Genomic DNA, 20211 nt, shown 5'->3' with positions numbered 1-20211 from the left:
GGGCTCAAAGGAGTCAGTGTGCTAAAATTTCTTCGTTTTCCTTGTTTAGAATCAGAGGTGCTAGTTTCAAATACTTTTTAGTCTGAAATCTGTATGCTAGATATTGAATAAGGTGGTTTTATTGTTTTTTGTCACTTTGAATAATATTTCTGTTCATGTTAAAAACAAAATCAACTCTCTGTATAAATATATCAGGTGACCTTTAAGGCCCATGGGCCTCTATTTGTATATAACAATCCCAGTCGTATTCTGTTTAGACAGGTTTTTCTGTATATTGTGTTGTTCTGTTTAGACATGTTTTACTGTATATAGTGGTGTTATGTTTAGACATGTTTTACTGTATATATGGGTCCCATTGGTGTTCTGTTTAGACAGGTTTTACTGTATATAGCGGTCCCAAATGTGTACTGTATAAGCAGGCTATTGTTTAACATTCCCAGTGATGTTCTGTTTATACAGGTTATATTGTATATAGCGGTCCCAAATGTGTACTGTATAAGCAGGCTATTGTATAACATTCCCAGTGATGTTCTGTTTTATTATATATATAAATCCCTAGAGACCACTGAACAGAGAACCAGTTCCAGGTGTATACATTAAAATCTCCAAACAGAAGAACGGAGAACAAGTTCCAGGAGTTAACAAGCAAATCACCAGACAACAGAACGGAGAACTTGTTCCAAAAGTTTATATAGAAATCTTCGGAAAACAGAACGAAGAACTTGTTCCATGAGTTAACACGCAAACCTCCAGACAACAGAACGGAGAACTTGTTCCAAAAGTTTATATAGAAATCTCCGGAAAACAGAACGAAGAACTTGTTCCATGAGTTAACACGCAAACCTCCAGACAACAGAACGGAGAACTTGTTCCAAAAGTTTATATAGAAATCTCCGGAAAACAGAACGAAGAACTTGTTCCATGAGTTAACACGCAAACCTCCAGACAACAGAACGGAGAACTTGTTCCAAAAGTTTATATAGAAATCTCCGGAAAACAGAACGAAGAACTTGTTCCATGAGTTAACACGCAAACCTCCAGACAACAGAACGGAGAACTTGTTCCAAAAGTTTATATAGAAATCTCCGGAAAACAGAACGAAGAACTTGTTCCATGAGTTAACACGCAAACCTCCAGACAACAGAACGGAGAACTTGTTCCAAAAGTTTATATAGAAATCTCCGGAAAACAGAACGAAGAACTTGTTCCATGAGTTAACACGCAAACCTCCAGACAACAGAACGGAGAACTTGTTCCAAAAGTTTATATAGAAATCTCCGGAAAACAGAACGAAGAACTTGTTCCATGAGTTAACACGCAAACCTCCAGACAACAGAACGGAGAACTTGTTCCAAAAGTTTATATAGAAATCTCCGGAAAACAGAACGAAGAACTTGTTCCATGAGTTAACACGCAAACCTCCAGACAACAGAACGGAGAACTTGTTCCAAAAGTTTATATAGAAATCTCCGGAAAACAGAACGAAGAACTTGTTCCATGAGTTAACACGCAAACCTCCAGACAACAGAACGGAGAACTTGTTCCAAAAGTTTATATAGAAATCTCCGGAAAACAGAACGAAGAACTTGTTCCATGAGTTAACACGCAAACCTCCAGACAACAGAACGGAGAACTTGTTCCAAAAGTTTATATAGAAATCTCCGGAAAACAGAACGAAGAACTTGTTCCATGAGTTAACACGCAAACCTCCAGACAACAGAACGGAGAACTTGTTCCAAAAGTTTATATAGAAATCTCCGGAAAACAGAACGAAGAACTTGTTCCATGAGTTAACACGCAAACCTCCAGACAACAGAACGGAGAACTTGTTCCAAAAGTTTATATAGAAATCTCCGGAAAACAGAACGAAGAACTTGTTCCATGAGTTAACACGCAAACCTCCAGACAACAGAACGGAGAACTTGTTCCAAAAGTTTATATAGAAATCTCCGGAAAACAGAACGAAGAACTTGTTCCATGAGTTAACACGCAAACCTCCAGACAACAGAACGGAGAACTTGTTCCAAAAGTTTATATAGAAATCTCCGGAAAACAGAACGAAGAACTTGTTCCATGAGTTAACACGCAAACCTCCAGACAACAGAACGGAGAACTTGTTCCAAAAGTTTATATAGAAATCTCCGGAAAACAGAACGAAGAACTTGTTCCATGAGTTAACACGCAAACCTCCAGACAACAGAACGGAGAACTTGTTCCAAAAGTTTATATAGAAATCTCCGGAAAACAGAACGAAGAACTTGTTCCATGAGTTAACACGCAAACCTCCAGACAACAGAACGGAGAACTTGTTCCAAAAGTTTATATAGAAATCTCCGGAAAACAGAACGAAGAACTTGTTCCATGAGTTAACACGCAAACCTCCAGACAACAGAACGGAGAACTTGTTCCAAAAGTTTATATAGAAATCTCCGGAAAACAGAACGAAGAACTTGTTCCATGAGTTAACACGCAAACCTCCAGACAACAGAACGGAGAACTTGTTCCAAAAGTTTATATAGAAATCTCCGGAAAACAGAACGAAGAACTTGTTCCATGAGTTAACACGCAAACCTCCAGACAACAGAACGGAGAACTTGTTCCAAAAGTTTATATAGAAATCTCCGGAAAACAGAACGAAGAACTTGTTCCATGAGTTAACACGCAAACCTCCAGACAACAGAACGGAGAACTTGTTCCAAAAGTTTATATAGAAATCTCCGGAAAACAGAACGAAGAACTTGTTCCATGAGTTAACACGCAAACCTCCAGACAACAGAACGGAGAACTTGTTCCAAAAGTTTATATAGAAATCTCCGGAAAACAGAACGAAGAACTTGTTCCATGAGTTAACACGCAAACCTCCAGACAACAGAACGGAGAACTTGTTCCAAAAGTTTATATAGAAATCTCCGGAAAACAGAACGAAGAACTTGTTCCATGAGTTAACACGCAAACCTCCAGACAACAGAACGGAGAATTTGTTCCACGAGTTAACAAGCAAACCTCCAGACAACAGAGCGGAGAATTTGTTCCACGAGTTAACACGCAAACCTCCAGACAACAGAACGGAGAACTTGTTCCAAAAGTTTATATAGAAATTTTTGGAAAACAGAACGAAGAACTTGTTCCATGAGGTAACACGCAAAACACCAGACAACAGAACGGAGAATTTGTTCCACGAGTTAACACGCAAATCTCCAGACAACAGAACGGATAACTTGTTCCATGAGTTAACAAGCAAATCTACAGACAACAGAACGGAGAACTTGTTCCACGAGTTCATATGGAAATCACCAGACAACAGAACGGAGAACCAGTTCACAAACTAACACGCAAATCTTCTGACAACAGAACGGAGAACTCTCCAGAGAACTTGTTCCACGAGTTGACGTGGAAAAGAAAGCCAACGGAAATCCATACGACCACATTTTAATATCTTCATGATGGAGAAAGACTTGGATTTATTTAAAAGTATAAATCAGAGGGACAGGCGCTGGCAGAGGGCCACTATTTTGGGCCACACTAGAAGCTATAGGATCATAAATGTGAATAAGGAAGGCATGCAGACAGCAGAATAGAAATATCCAGGCTTGAAGCTGGCGATCAAAGACAAGAGGAGGTTACCGGTTTCTCTTTCCAAGTTTCAGCTCCTTACTGATCATACAGTATCGGAGGGAAAAGTGTCATTAGGAAGAAGGGATTTAGAAAACTGTCTACCAAATGATGTTGGTTAAATGAGCATCTAAGAACCATAGAAATCAGGCAAAGGTTGTGACAAATAAGGATAAAGAAACAGAAGAAATTATTCCGAATACTTAAAAAATTCGGATGAATATGGCAGTAAATAAACGTGTTAAATGTCCAGAAAAAAATCATCTGTTATACACAAGAGGTATTTTTTTTAAATTGCATCATTTACAAGACTTCAGGCGAACATGATGGTGAAGGACAATCTAATCATAGAGAATCTGGTCCAAAACAAACCTAGTCACAGCAGACGCAGATCTAGACATAGGACCCCCCAAAGTATCAGAATCAGACATCGTCCTATATTATAACATGTTTTCGGACATCATTAGACATTACCCAGACAGTCAGGAAAACGAGACCAGGCACCATAACCCGATACAAAAAAAGAGCAGACACATTGCTTAAATGAGCTCCCTGAATGTATTCCTGACATAATGACCTGAAAAAGAATGATGTCTTATTCTAATCATGCACTATATTCGTGAAGTCTAGTGAAGATTATGATAAAAGTAGTGAAGTTGTCATCGAAACGCCAAACAAAAAAACATTTACTGTTTGCGCTTCAAGAACTTCTATATAAAACAAATAATTACTGTGTAGCAAAATAAACTCCTTGAAGGGGTGAATTTGTGGGGGCGTATTTTATTGATGTTAGATATATAAAACAAGGTCAAAGTATGGACTTCGTGCGTATGTAAGACGTCATGATGTGGTCTTATCGTGGCAGACCTTGAGCTGTGGCCAGTGTAACCTTGCCCTACCAATGCTGTGACTACCAGACAGACGACCAGTGACAATGGCTGTACAGCTTCTCCTCGCTCTTGCCTCCTGTGTGGCGGTGCACGCCCAAAGTAAGACCTTTTGTTGAACATGTAATAGCCGATAAAAACACACTATAAAATACTCTAACCGTACATAAGTTCGCGGTAGTCTAATGAGAGAGCTTTTCGTGCTTTAAATGTTGCGCTAAAGGCAGGGTCAACGCCTATAGAGAATTAACATAAGCGTCGGCCCTGTTACAGCTAGGGTCAACGCCTATGGAGAATTAACATAAGCGTCGGTCCTGTTACAGGTAGGGTCAACGCCTATGGAGAATTAACATAAACGTCGGCCCTGTTACAGCTAGGGTCAACGCCTATAGAGAATTAACATAAGCGTCGGCCCTGTTACAGGTAGGGTCAACGCCTATGGAGAATTAACATAAGCGTCGGCCCTGTTACAGGTAGGGTCAACGCCTATGGAGAATTAACATAAGCGTCAGCCCTGTTACAGGAAGGGTCAACGCCTATGGAGAATTAACATAAGCGTCGGTCCTGTTACAGGTAGGGTCAACGCCTATGGAGAATTAACATAAGCGTCAGCCCTGTTACAGGAAGGGTCAACGCCTATGGAGAATTAGCATAAGCGTCGGCCCTGCTACAGGTAGGGTCAACGCCTATGGAGAATTAACATAAGCGTCGGTCCTGTTACAGGTAGGGTCAACGCCTATGGAGAATTAGCATAAGCGTCGGCCCTGTTACAGGAAGGGTCAACGCCTATGGAGAATTAACATAAGCGTCAGCCCCCTGCTTGGATTTTCAAACAATATCAATACAAAAAGGTATGGGTACAGGAAGCTTAAAACAGAAACACTTAGTTTCAGAATTCACTTTACGACAAATGGGACTTCCACCTGTGTGGTTGTTAAAGGTGTGGTAATACAAGTCCTCCTAGAACATTCAAATGACACAATTACTATAAAATCAGATCTTCATTGTGTGCAACATATTCCAACTTTTATTTTTTTACCAAATAGTACACTATTTCAAAAAAGATTTTTTTCCTTTTTATTGAATATTTAAACAGAAAAGTATGTGAAATTAAATAACTAAATGAGAGGATTCCCATTTTTGACACATTAATTTACACAGTTCTAAAACGAGTCTATTTTTCATATTTGCTTAAAAGTTGGCTACCAATAATATCTTTCAACATGACGAATTCTCCCCAAAAAAATGACAACTGGTAATTTTGTCGTATAACAAATTTGATTTGAAAAAAAAAAGAAAAGAAAAAAGCTTTCTTTCCACTTTTCCTTTAAATTATGTTTCTTCATGATCAAAGGTTCTTGGGTCTTGATATTTGGCAAGTAGGTTGTTCATGTGAATGGATATACGTTGGTAAACATTGGAGCTTGTTACCCTGTATGCCTTTACGATCACTGCGGTAGGAGTCGGAATCTTCGTTGTGTGTCCCAAAATCTCGTACTGTGATCTACGGAAACAGATGCTTTGGGAGGGTTTCGGCTACGTTGTGGAATAGCTTACCATCTGCTATTAGAAAGTCAAATACCCTGGCCAAGTTCAAGAGGGACATCAAAACTCACCTCTTCACGTCTGCATTTCAGAATCCTTGCAAAGACGCCATGTAAATACCACCCTTTTATTTGTTCAATTATGTGCACATTGCTTGCTTAAATAAATAAAAGCGATTGTACGCCTTTGTTTTTTTGTTTTCACAATTATAAACATTACTATTATCCATATGTTGTAAAGCGCTTTAGAGTAATTTTACAAATTATATAGGACGCTATATAAATGTTGTATATTATTATTATTGTATGACCTTGGCCTTCGTTCAAGGTCACAAGAATCTAATGTGCTGAAATATAATTTTGGTATTGGGATCCGACAAGGATATCTTTTCTTGCTTTACTTGTTGAGTTATATATATATATAATATTGTAATATTCATTCATATTTTGTTTAATAATTGGGCAAAAGACAAAATAAAATAATACTAAGTGTAGATTAGTTTTATTATTGCATATCTTTGTCTATAACACAATCTCAACCTTAAGTAGTTCTCCAGAGGAAATATTACTTTTGCAGAATACATATTTATGAGTTATCACTGCTGCACATAACTTAAAAACAGGCATAATGTATTGAAATGTTTTGATACAATAAAAAAAAACAACAGAATATGTATCGGTGTTTACCATAATAAACATTGATAATCAAATCTTAATGATTATGTGAACTTGTGCATTGGCCATGTTTGGCATGCCTAAATAGTACTTTAACGGTTTTTATATGACATACAAATGATTCTGTAGACATGATATATACATGGAAAGTCTTTTAAGTAGTATCCAATATAGACCACCATTGTAACTATACATAGACAAGTTGACAATGTTGGATATATTTAAAATCTTGTTATGATTTTGCATGTTTTCCTAATTAAAAGTATCAGTACGCTTACTTCATGTATATCAATATGACATGTTTGCTAAAGGTAGGATCAACGCCTATGGAGAATTAACATAAACGTCGGCCCTGTTACAGGTAGGGTCAACGCATATAGAAAATTAACATAAGCGTCGTCACCGCTAAAGGTAGGATCAACGCCTATGGAGAATTAGCATAAGCGTCGTCACCGCTAAAGGTAAGATCAACGCCTATGGAGAATTAGCATAAGCGTCGGCCGCGCTAAAGGTAGGATCAACACCTATGGAAAATCAGCATAAGCGTCGTCACCGCTAAAGGTAGGGTCAACGCCTATGGAGAATTAGCTTAAACGTCGGCCGCGCTAAAGGTAGGATCAACACCTATGGAGAATTAGCATAAGCGTCGTCACCGCTAAAGGTAGGATCAACGCCGATGGATAATTAGCATAAGCGTCTGCCACGCTAGTAGAGATCTTTAAAATAAGCCCCTAACGTATACGTTTACGTTTATGCATAAGTTTATCCGTTTATCCGAAGGCAGCATACATTATTTTGTTAAACCTGTCAAAAAATGTATTTATCAATTTGGGATATTTTGGGATACTTATAGACGTCAGAAGTACTTTGAGTTGTCATTGTGGAGCATGGGCACGATCTACGCGAGCAATACACTACTTGCACGTGCATTTTATGTAGTAGACTTTGCATATCACTAAAATACGGGTACATCAGCGACAGTGTATACGGCCGTGACGGTAAGATGATGCCAAGCTATATTGGGGATGTATTGCCTCTGAATAACACGAACTTTGATCACTATGCACTGTAAATCATTTATAATTCGCGAGGTATTTATTTTAGTGTTAATTCGCGTGAAAACTCCGTCGTGAAAATATATACCTTTGGAATAACTATATAACTGTAGCATACCTGTAATGTATGGTACTGTCATTATTCAATTTTAATATATTACGCGAATAAATCATTAGGTGTCAGATCGCGAAATAAAGTATACGCGAAATATAAGTGATTTACAGTACATGCCGTATGAAGTTTGATGACTATGTACTGTACATGCCATACATCCTCCAGGATACCACTGACTTCTCTGCTTCAGCTGAGCTTCATATCTTATCGTTTACTCATCTTACGACAACTATGGCCACCTGAGACCAAACTTAACGGGATGAATGTAGTTTTGCGATTGTGAACTTCATTTATTCAGTAGTCTCACTATTGACAAATAAGTTATGTACATAAGCAGGTGTACTTACGAGACTGCAATCAACACTAAAGAAATGGTAGGACCGCTATTCAGATCTTGTTTCCCACTATGGGATCAACGTATCTGTTATGATTAATATCAAGTTCAATTTGTCTTAAATACTTACATATATTGTCTGATGTGTCGGGAGACATTATGGCGGGTTCTACGCGCGGAACAAAACCTTATTCATCTGGAGCTCCTGTTCTCGTCTTCGCCCAGTGATTTTTCCTTTTTTATTTTTCCGTGTTTGTCTGTCTCCAGCAAACTTATTGAATATTAAATAATTATTAGTCAGTTGTTTTTCATCTTTATTTTACAGGTTAGTATTAAATTGCTGTGTGAGTGTGTTATCCATGCCCTTCCATAGTCATGTTTTACCGTGGTCAGTGCATTCAACGCCACCGATACACCTGTACACCTGTCTGTATATGGTAGGGCTAGCTATAGCCAGTTGTACTGAATGAAAAGCGCGTGAAAGCAGTGTATTGTTTGGGTAACTTGTGTCTCTTACTCTACTATCAACACAAAACATTGTTTCTTTATGATATTTTTATTCCAATATATTATTTCAAATGTGCAGCAAATTAACAAGCATTTTCGAAGATAGTGTATAGCTCCCTTCGGATAAACGTATAAACTTATACCACGTAAACCTATACGTATACTTTAGAGGCTTACTTTTAAGATCTCTATAGGTAGGGTCAACGCCTATGGAGAATTAACATAAGGGTCGGCCCTGTTACAGGTAGGGTCAACGCCTATGGAGAATTAACATAAGCGTCGGCCCTGTTACAGGTAGGGTCAACGCCTATGGAGAATTAACATAAGCGTCGGCCCTGTTACAGGTAGGGTCAACGCCTATGGAGAATTAACATAAGCGTCGGCCCTGTTACAGGTAGGGTCAACGCCTATGGAGAATTAACATAAGCGTCGGCCCTGTTACAGGTAGGGTCAACGCCTATGGAGAATTAACATAAGCGTCAGCCCTGTTACAGGAAGGGTCAACGCCTATGGAGAATTAACATAAGCGTCGGTCCTGTTACAGGTAGGGTCAACGCCTATGGAGAATTAACATAAGCGTCAGCCCTGTTACAGGAAGGGTCAACGCCTATGGAGAATTAGCATAAGCGTCGGCCCTGCTACAGGTAGGGTCAACGCCTATGGAGAATTAACATAAGCGTCGGTCCTGTTACAGGTAGGGTCAACGCCTATGGAGAATTAGCATAAGCGTCGGCCCTGTTACAGGAAGGGTCAACGCCTATGGAGAATTAACATAAGCGTCAGCCCCCTGCTTGGATTTTCAAACAATATCAATACAAAAAGGTATGGGTACAGGAAGCTTAAAACAGAAACACTTAGTTTCAGAATTCACTTTACGACAAATGGGACTTCCACCTGTGTGGTTGTTAAAGGTGTGGTAATACAAGTCCTCCTAGAACATTCAAATGACACAATTACTATAAAATCAGATCTTCATTGTGTGCAACATATTCCAACTTTTATTTTTTTACCAAATAGTACACTATTTCAAAAAAGATTTTTTTCCTTTTTATTGAATATTTAAACAGAAAAGTATGTGAAATTAAATAACTAAATGAGAGGATTCCCATTTTTGACACATTAATTTACACAGTTCTAAAACGAGTCTATTTTTCATATTTGCTTAAAAGTTGGCTACCAATAATATCTTTCAACATGACGAATTCTCCCCAAAAAAATGACAACTGGTAATTTTGTCGTATAACAAATTTGATTTGAAAAAAAAAAGAAAAGAAAAAAGCTTTCTTTCCACTTTTCCTTTAAATTATGTTTCTTCATGATCAAAGGTTCTTGGGTCTTGATATTTGGCAAGTAGGTTGTTCATGTGAATGGATATACGTTGGTAAACATTGGAGCTTGTTACCCTGTATGCCTTTACGATCACTGCGGTAGGAGTCGGAATCTTCGTTGTGTGTCCCAAAATCTCGTACTGTGATCTACGGAAACAGATGCTTTGGGAGGGTTTCGGCTACGTTGTGGAATAGCTTACCATCTGCTATTAGAAAGTCAAATACCCTGGCCAAGTTCAAGAGGGACATCAAAACTCACCTCTTCACGTCTGCATTTCAGAATCCTTGCAAAGACGCCATGTAAATACCACCCTTTTATTTGTTCAATTATGTGCACATTGCTTGCTTAAATAAATAAAAGCGATTGTACGCCTTTGTTTTTTTGTTTTCACAATTATAAACATTACTATTATCCATATGTTGTAAAGCGCTTTAGAGTAATTTTACAAATTATATAGGACGCTATATAAATGTTGTATATTATTATTATTGTATGACCTTGGCCTTCGTTCAAGGTCACAAGAATCTAATGTGCTGAAATATAATTTTGGTATTGGGATCCGACAAGGATATCTTTTCTTGCTTTACTTGTTGAGTTATATATATATATAATATTGTAATATTCATTCATATTTTGTTTAATAATTGGGCAAAAGACAAAATAAAATAATACTAAGTGTAGATTAGTTTTATTATTGCATATCTTTGTCTATAACACAATCTCAACCTTAAGTAGTTCTCCAGAGGAAATATTACTTTTGCAGAATACATATTTATGAGTTATCACTGCTGCACATAACTTAAAAACAGGCATAATGTATTGAAATGTTTTGATACAATAAAAAAAAACAACAGAATATGTATCGGTGTTTACCATAATAAACATTGATAATCAAATCTTAATGATTATGTGAACTTGTGCATTGGCCATGTTTGGCATGCCTAAATAGTACTTTAACGGTTTTTATATGACATACAAATGATTCTGTAGACATGATATATACATGGAAAGTCTTTTAAGTAGTATCCAATATAGACCACCATTGTAACTATACATAGACAAGTTGACAATGTTGGATATATTTAAAATCTTGTTATGATTTTGCATGTTTTCCTAATTAAAAGTATCAGTACGCTTACTTCATGTATATCAATATGACATGTTTGGTATCAAAATAACAGTAATTGTATACACTATATACCATCATAATTCATTTTAAAAATTACATTCGCCTGTGACATTTATTTGTAACCCCGTCACTCAACCTGGTGTTATGCAAGGAGGTCCACTCCATTTATCGGTAGTAATAATGAATAATCACATAGGCATTTGTTGTTCATTTTCTTGAATCTACATAATTATGGCGAAAAAATACAATAAGTTGAAGTGGGTCGAATGTTGACCTCACCTTATGACTACACTGTTAAAAGCTTCAGTATATAATTTCTTATTGCATATATTGTGAGTACGCCAATTCATCAATGCGCTAATTTATTTAAACCCAATAATATTTTGAGTCCGATAAAATAAGAGTTTACAGTACTTTAAGTAACGAACAGCTATATCGTCATCTGTATCAACTCGACTGGGCAATCTTCGTTTTATGTTTCTTGATTCTATTGAAACCCTTTTTTTAATTTTATTAATTTAGCGTAATGATCAATAGTCAAATTAGTAGGAATATTCTTACCTGATTTTTTCTGTCCCTGCTGTACGTGCTGTTTCTGTCCCTGCTGTACGTGCTGTTTCTGTCCCTGTTTGTGGGGACACAGTAGCAAACTGTCGGACGATGGATGCTAATCTGTCACATGATGGTTGCTAATCTGTCACATAATGGTTGCTAATCTGTCACATGATGGTTGCTAATCTGTCACATGATGGTTGCTAATCTGTCGAATGATGGTTACTTATCTGTCACATGATGGTTGCTAATCTGTCGGATGATGGTTGCTAATCTGTCACATGATGGTTGCTAATCTGTCACATGATGGTTGCTAATCTGTCGAATGATGGTTGCTAATCTGTCACATGATGGTTGCTAGTCTGTCGGATGATGGTTGCTACTATCTGTCCGCTTTGTTTGAGGACTTTTTAATTTCTGTGTCATTTGTCAGCAGTTCCCAACTTTGGCAATGGTCTGGTGATGGGGTACATCGGTACGCCGATCATAGACGAGGCGTCTGGTCTGGCGGCAAGCCAGCTTCACGAGGGGATCCTATACACACACAACGACCACGGTGACGCCCCTCACATTTATGCTATCAACGCCAGTGACGCATCCCTCGTTTCCACCCTCACCATTGGCAGTGGGGCCACCAACCATGACTGGGAAGACGTGGCCGTGGGACCATGCTCAAATGGAGCGACCACCTTCTGCATCTATATTGCAGACACCGGTTTCTCAAGTGCCAATGCCGAGGTGGCTAACATCATCTACCGTGTCCAGGAACCAGCCAGCTTGACTGACAAATATCAAACACTCACAGTAGACAGTACTCTTAAATTCAAGTACGTATCAAATACCAAGAGAAGGTGAGGGTGGATTCGGATGGTGTGCATCCCTGCTTTCCTTGGTCCTTTTTGTCAGTCAGGTCACAAACATCAACACTTTCGCTGACATCTATATTTTGGACAAGTTAAAGAAAAAAAATAAGCCTCACTACGCTTGGTGTGGAAGATTAAGATCCCTCAACATCAGGGAAAAAATAAATTAGTTTAAATAGTTTAAAGTTTAAACAGTATTAATTCAATATCCAAACATATGTTAATAACATCAGAGACGTCTATATACTACATGGCTTTATATGTCTCTGATTACATACATATAATGACACAGGGATTGGAAAACTAGCTTAGAGCGTATTCTAATTTCAGTGTTTCGACCCAAACTTCATCAAATGAAATAATTATCTGGGCTATTCATTAATTATCTGGGCTATTCATTAATTATCTGGGCTATTCATTAATCTTCCTGGGCTGTTCATTAATCTTCCTGGGCTGTTCATTTATCTTCCTCCGCGTCGCCAGTGGACATAGTACTGGTATACCCGAGACCTTATTCTGCTCTGCTGGAAAGGTTCTAAAATAGTTGTACTGTGACATCGTAAGATGGATGTCGTCTTCTCCCTTCCAAAACCCCAAACTCAGCTAAAAAGCATCTTTAACATAAAGGTAGAGATTTTTTTTTGAAACGCTGCATTCGCCCTTGCAATATTTGACTATGTTACTGTCATGGTATGGTGCTGTGTTTATATGGTCTTTCCTATGTTAATTTTAGCTGGACGGAGGAAGAGTCCCAAGCGGTCATGGTTGATCCTCAGGCCAATGTGTACATCGTGTCCAACGTTCTGGGTGGCCGGGGTACGTTTTTGAAGCTGCCTCCTGCATGGGGCCAAGCTGTTCCTACCAATGTGGCCAGCACAACTACTTTACTTATACGCACTTCACACCACGACCCCACAGCAGCCGATATCTCTCCAGATGGCAAAAGGCTCCTCATCAAGGCCAAATATCACGTATACTACTGGAACGTGCCCGACGGTGACTATCTGGCAGCCGTCACCAAACACCCATACGAGCTTCCGTACATACACGAGTCACTTGGGGAGTCCATTTGTTGGAACTACAAAAGTGATGCGTACTTCACCCTCGGGGAGGGACACTACAAACCCTTGTACCAATACCAGTCTCGCTCGTAGGACCAAAGTTTGGTCGTCACCTAGCTCTGTACACGCAACATTAAAATAACACTTGTTTACCTTGGTATGAATGTTGTTTTTAACTAGAACACTGACAGGTCAGTAAGGGCCCCGTCTTATGGCAGTATACTCCCCCATAATCATCAAGAAGCAATCTGCCCATATAGCTGAGCTTGACGTTTGACATTTGGACTTCAAAAAGAATCGCAAGGAAGCAAAATATACACTCAACATGTACTATGATGTGAGTCTTGTTTCCTTCCACCTCCATATTTGCTGGGCTAACAGAAATGTAAATACCGGTGCAATACTAATTTGTTAGCTTTGATTTGTTTAATTTCACCTTAAAAACCTCCTCCATCAAGAGCCAAGGTCAAAGTCTGAGATCCACTTTGTCTTTGACCTTTGGACCCAAATGACCTTGACATTTAACCCAGTGACCCTGATCTGTGGTCAGTTGACTTATTCTTTAATTCCGTTTTAAGTTCTGAACAACTTTGCTTCATAATAACAAAAATAAATGTTCATCAGTGAAAATATACAAAATTTGACTATGACCTTTAACCCAGTTACCTTGACCTTTGGTCAAATGACTCCTTGTTCAATTCCGTCCAACATTGCTTCAAAGTGTCATAACGAAATGTTCACCAGTGAAAAGATACAAAATTCAACATTGACCTTTGACCAAGTGACCTTGACCTTAAGTCAATTGTCTCTTTGTTAAATTCCGACCAACTTTGCTTCATGATGTCATAACAAAATGTTCATCAGGGAAAAGATACAAAATTTCAACTTGAGCTTTAACCCAGTGACCTTGACCTTTGGTCAATTGACTCTTTGTTTAATTCCGACCAACTTTGCTTCATGTCACCAAATGCTCATTAGTGAAAAGCTACAAAATTTGACCTTGATCTCTGATCTTGATCTGACGATCTTGACCTTTGGTCAGTTGACTCCTTGTTTAATTCTGATCAACTTTGCATCATCATGTCATAACAAAATGTTCATCAGTGAGAAGATGCAAAATTTGACCTCGACCTTTGAACCTAAAGACCTTGACTTTTGACCTCAACTTTTTACCTCAGTGTGTATTTTTGAACTGAACATCTTGACCAAGTTTCATGTAAATCTGTCAATTAATAACAAAGTTATCAGCCAGGAACACAATTTGTAAACAGACAGACAGATACGGGGCCCTAACTAGTCACAGACTGGTCTTTGTACATGTAGTGACCCTGACTACCATAGAGTTGTCAGTCACATTAACTGTACCTACCATAGAATTGTCAGTCACATTAACTTTACCTACAATAGAGTTGTCAGTCACATTAACTTTCCCTACCATAGAGTTGTCAGTCACAGTAACTTTACCTACTATAGTTGTCAGTCACATTAACTTTACCTACCATAGTTGTGAGTCATAGTAACTTTACCTACAATAGAGTTGTCAGTCACATTAACTTTCCCTACCATAGAGTTGTCAGTCACAGTAACTTTACCTACTATAGTTGTCAGTCACATTAACTTTACCTACCATAGAGTTGTCAGTCACATAACCTTACCTACCACAGAGTTGTCAGTCACATAACTTTACCTACCATAGAGTTGCCAGTCACATTAACTTTACCTACATTAGAGTTGTCAGTCACAGTAACTTTACCTACTATAGTTGTCAGTCACATTAACTTTACCTACCATAGTTGTCAGTCATAGTAACTTTACCTACAATAGAGTTGTCAGTCACATTAACTTTACTACCATAGTTGTCAGCTATAGTTGTCAGTCTCATTAACTTTACCTACATTAGAGTTGTCAGTCACCTTACCTTTACCTACCATAGTGGTCAGTAACAGTAACTTTACCTAATATACTTGTCAGTCACATTAACATCACCTACCATAGAGTGGTAAGTCACATTAACTTTTCCTACCATATAGTTGACAGTCACATTAACTTTTCCTACCATAGAGTTGTAAGTCACATAAACTTTACCTACCCTAGAGTGGTCAGTCACATTAACTTTACCTACCATAGAGTGGTCAGTCACAGAAACTTTACCTACCATAGAGTTGTCAGTTACATTAACTTTACCTACCATAGTGGTCAGTCACAGTAACTTTACCTACCATAGAGTGGTCAGTCACATTAACTTTACCTACCACAGAGTGGTCAGTCACAGTAACTTTACCTACCATATAGTTGTCAGTCACATTAACTTTACCTGCTATAGTTGTCAGTCACATTAACTTTACCTACCATAGAGTGGTCAGTCCCATTAACTTTACCTACCATAGAGTGGTCAGTCCCATTAACTTTACCTACCACAGAGTGGTCAGTCACAGTAACTTTACCTACCATATAGTTGTCAGTCACATTAACTTTACCTACCACAGAGTGGTCAGTCACAGTAACTTTACCTACCATAGAGTTGTCAGTCACATTAACTTTACCTACCACAGAGTGGTCAGTCACAGTAACTTTACCTACCATAGAGTTGTCAGTCACATTAACTTTACCTACCATAGAGTGGTCAGTCACAGTAACTTTACCTACCATAGAGTGGTCAGTCACAGTAACTTTACCTACCATAGAGTTGTCAGTCACATTAACTTTACCTACCATAGAGTTGTCAGTCACAGTAACTTTACCTACCATAGAGTTGTCAGTCACATTAACTTTACCTACCATAGAGTTGTCAGTCACATTAACTTTACCTACCATAGAGTTGTCAGTCACATTAACTTTACCTACCATAGAGTTGTCAGTCACATTAACTTTACCTACCATAGAGTTGTCAGTCACATTAACTTTACCTACCATAGAGTTGTCAGTCACATTAACTTTACCTACCATAGAGTTGTCAGTCACATTAACTTTACCTGCCATAGAGTTGTCAGTCACATCAACTTTACCTGCTATAGTTGTCAGTCACATTAACTTAACCTACCATAGAGTTGTCAGTCACATTAACTTTACCTGCTATAGTTGTCAGTCACATTAACTTTACCTACCATAGAGTTGTCAGTCACATTAACTTTACCTACCACAGAGTGGTCAGTCACAGTAACTTTACCTACCATAGAGTTGTCAGTCACATTAACTTTACCTACCATAGAGTTGTCAGTCACATTAACTTTACCTACCATAGAGTTGTCAGTCACATTAACTTTACCTACCATAGAGTTGTCAGTCACATTAACTTTACCTACCATAGAGTTGTCAGTCACATTAACTTTACCTACCATAGAGTTGTCAGTCACATTAACTTTACCTACCATAGAGTTGTCAGTCACATTAACTTTACCTACCATAGAGTTGTCAGTCACATTAACTTTACCTACCATAGAGTTGTCAGTCACATTAACTTTACCTACCATAGAGTTGTCAGTCACATTAACTTTACCTACCATAGAGTTGTCAGTCACATTAACTTTACCTACCATAGAGTTGTCAGTCACATTAACTTTACCTACCATAGAGTTGTCAGTCACATTAACTTTACCTACCATAGAGTTGTCAGTCACATTAACTTTACCTACCATAGAGTTGTCAGTCACATTAACTTTACCTACCATAGAGTTGTCAGTCACATTAACTTTACCTACCATAGAGTTGTCAGTCACATTAACTTTACCTACCATAGAGTTGTCAGTCACATTAACTTTACCTACCATAGAGTTGTCAGTCACATTAACTTTACCTACCATAGAGTTGTCAGTCACATTAACTTTACCTACCATAGAGTTGTCAGTCACATTAACTTTACCTACCATAGAGTTGTCAGTCACATTAACTTTACCTACCATAGAGTTGTCAGTCACATTAACTTTACCTACCATAGAGTTGTCAGTCACATTAACTTTACCTACCATAGAGTTGTCAGTCACATTAACTTTACCTACCATAGAGTTGTCAGTCACATTAACTTTACCTACCATAGAGTTGTCAGTCACATTAACTTTACCTACCATAGAGTTGTCAGTCACATTAACTTTACCTACCATAGAGTTGTCAGTCACATTAACTTTACCTACCATAGAGTTGTCAGTCACATTAACTTTACCTACCATAGAGTTGTCAGTCACATTAACTTTACCTACCATAGAGTTGTCAGTCACATTAACTTTACCTACCATAGAGTTGTCAGTCACATTAACTTTACCTACCATAGAGTTGTCAGTCACATTAACTTTACCTACCATAGAGTTGTCAGTCACATTAACTTTACCTACCATAGAGTTGTCAGTCACATTAACTTTACCTACCATAGAGTTGTCAGTCACATTAACTTTACCTACCATAGAGTTGTCAGTCACATTAACTTTACCTACCATAGAGTTGTCAGTCACATTAACTTTACCTACCATAGAGTTGTCAGTCACATTAACTTTACCTACCATAGAGTTGTCAGTCACATTAACTTTACCTACCATAGAGTTGTCAGTCACATTAACTTTACCTACCATAGAGTTGTCAGTCACATTAACTTTACCTACCATAGAGTTGTCAGTCACATTAACTTTACCTACCATAGAGTTGTCAGTCACATTAACTTTACCTACCACAGAGTGGTCAGTCACAGTAACTTTACCTACCATAGAGTTGTCAGTCACATTAACTTTACCTACCATAGAATTGTCAGTCACATTAACTTTACTACCATAGTTGTCAGTCACATTAACTTTACCTACCATAGAGTGATCAGTCACAGTAACTTTACCTACCATACAGTTGTCAGTCACATTAACTTTACCTACCATAGAATTATCAGTCACATTAACTTTACTACCATAGTTGTCAGTCACATTAACTTTACCTACTATAGTTGTCAGTTACAGTAACTTTACCTACCATAGAGTGGTCAGTCACATTAACTTTACCTACTATAGTTGTCAGTCACATTAACTGTACCTACCATAGAGTTGTCAGTCACATTAAATGTACCTACCACAGAGTGGTCAGTCACAGTAACTTTACCTAGCATAGAGTTGTCAGTCACATTAACTTTATCTATCATAAAGTTGTCAGTCACATTAACTTTACCTACCATAGAGTTGTCAGTCACATTAACTTTACCTACCATAAAGTTGTCAGTCACAGTAACTTTACCTACCATAGAGTGGTCAGTCACATTAACTTTACCTACCATAGTTGTCAGTCATACTAACTTTACCTACCATAGAGTTGTCAGTCACATTAACTTTACCTACCATAGTTGTCAGTCACATTAACTTTACCTACCATAGTTCTCAGTCATACTAACTTTACCTACATTAGAGTTGTCAGTCACATTAACTTTACCTACATTAGAATTTTCAGTCACATTAACTTTACCTACCATAGAGTTGTCAGTCACTTTAACTGTACCTACCATAGAGTTGTCAGTCACAGTAAGTTATTTTTCCCTACAAAGTTTAGGCATAGAAGCGGTAGCTCGACCCTAATTAAGTGTTTATTTTTAATTACATGTGAAGAAACAATACATTAACCAATGTTTATAATTACACTTTGTTTCTATGTAAAATAAAAACACACACCAATTAGCTATATAGATGAGGTGGATTTTATTTAAGAACATGATAACAGCACACATTTGTCCTTGACATGGATATGTTACACAATGAAATCAACTTTCACACACTGACACCACACAGCCATCCAGATGGTCAATACACAATATGTACAACATCATATAGTTGATGCTCAGTAAATAACACTTTATAATCAAATTCTGGCCTCAACCCATTGCACTGTTGTATAATGACACAAGAGACTAGCTTATCAATGACACAGGAAGCCGAGCCAATCATCTCTCTCTCTCACGTAGGACACATCTATTATTATATAGTGTACATAAATGAAACTAGTATACTTTGTATGCAATACTTCAATCCATAAATAATCTGAATGATGTTGATGGTTAAAGAATACCTCTACTATTACAATTATATTGTACATAAATTATTAATAAATGAATCTCTACTTCTTCATTTGTATTCAATATTCAATCTATAAATAATCTAAATTATGTGGATGGTTGAACAGTTAAATTAGAATTAGATTATACAGTATATACAAGATGCATACTGACACAAAATGTGGCATTTGCAAACAAACGAACACAATTACTTGATAAGTAACCTGTGCGAGTTAACGCTTCAGGCTAGATTATCTACATAATCTGGTAATGGTGGAATCAGGAATTAATGGTGGAATAAGGATTATCTACATAATCTAGCATCTGATTGGAGGACAAGTTCAGTCTAGGTGTTCTGTCCAGCAGAAACCAACCTAGCCCCTCCTAGGTACCCTCTCCCAAACCTGGCCCCCCCATTTCTGCCATCCCCAAAACCTTACCCCTCCAAGCTACCCTTCCCCAAACCTGGTCAGTCCAAGCTACCCTTCCCCAAACCTGGTCAGTCCAAGCTACCCTTCCCCAAACCTGGTCAGTCCAA

General features: G+C 38.0%; 1 protein-coding gene across 2 annotated transcripts; it reads left to right on the top strand.

The window, feature by feature from the left end:
• The first annotated feature begins 4472 nt into the window (after positions 1–4472).
• LOC110461632 lies at positions 4473–13816 on the top strand. Of its 2 annotated transcripts, none has more exons than XM_021515184.1 (3): positions 4473–4601; positions 12173–12566; positions 13336–13816. In XM_021515184.1, the coding sequence occupies exons 1-3, from the start codon at positions 4547–4549 to the stop codon at positions 13754–13756; spliced, it is 870 nt and encodes a 289-aa protein (XP_021370859.1). In that variant the 5' UTR covers positions 4473–4546; the 3' UTR covers positions 13757–13816. The 2 variants fall into 2 exon arrangements, with proteins under 2 accessions (XP_021370859.1, XP_021370860.1); XM_021515185.1 differs by having other exon boundaries at positions 4474–4601; positions 12176–12566.
• The last annotated feature ends 6395 nt before the right edge of the window (positions 13817–20211 follow it).

Source organism: Mizuhopecten yessoensis, unplaced genomic scaffold (assembly GCF_002113885.1).
Source record: "Mizuhopecten yessoensis strain PY_sf001 unplaced genomic scaffold, ASM211388v2 scaffold10643, whole genome shotgun sequence".
NCBI classification, from domain to species: domain Eukaryota; kingdom Metazoa; phylum Mollusca; class Bivalvia; order Pectinida; family Pectinidae; genus Mizuhopecten; species Mizuhopecten yessoensis.
The sequence above is the reverse complement of the archived record's forward strand: the minus strand, read 5'-3'. Positions and strand labels throughout refer to the sequence as shown.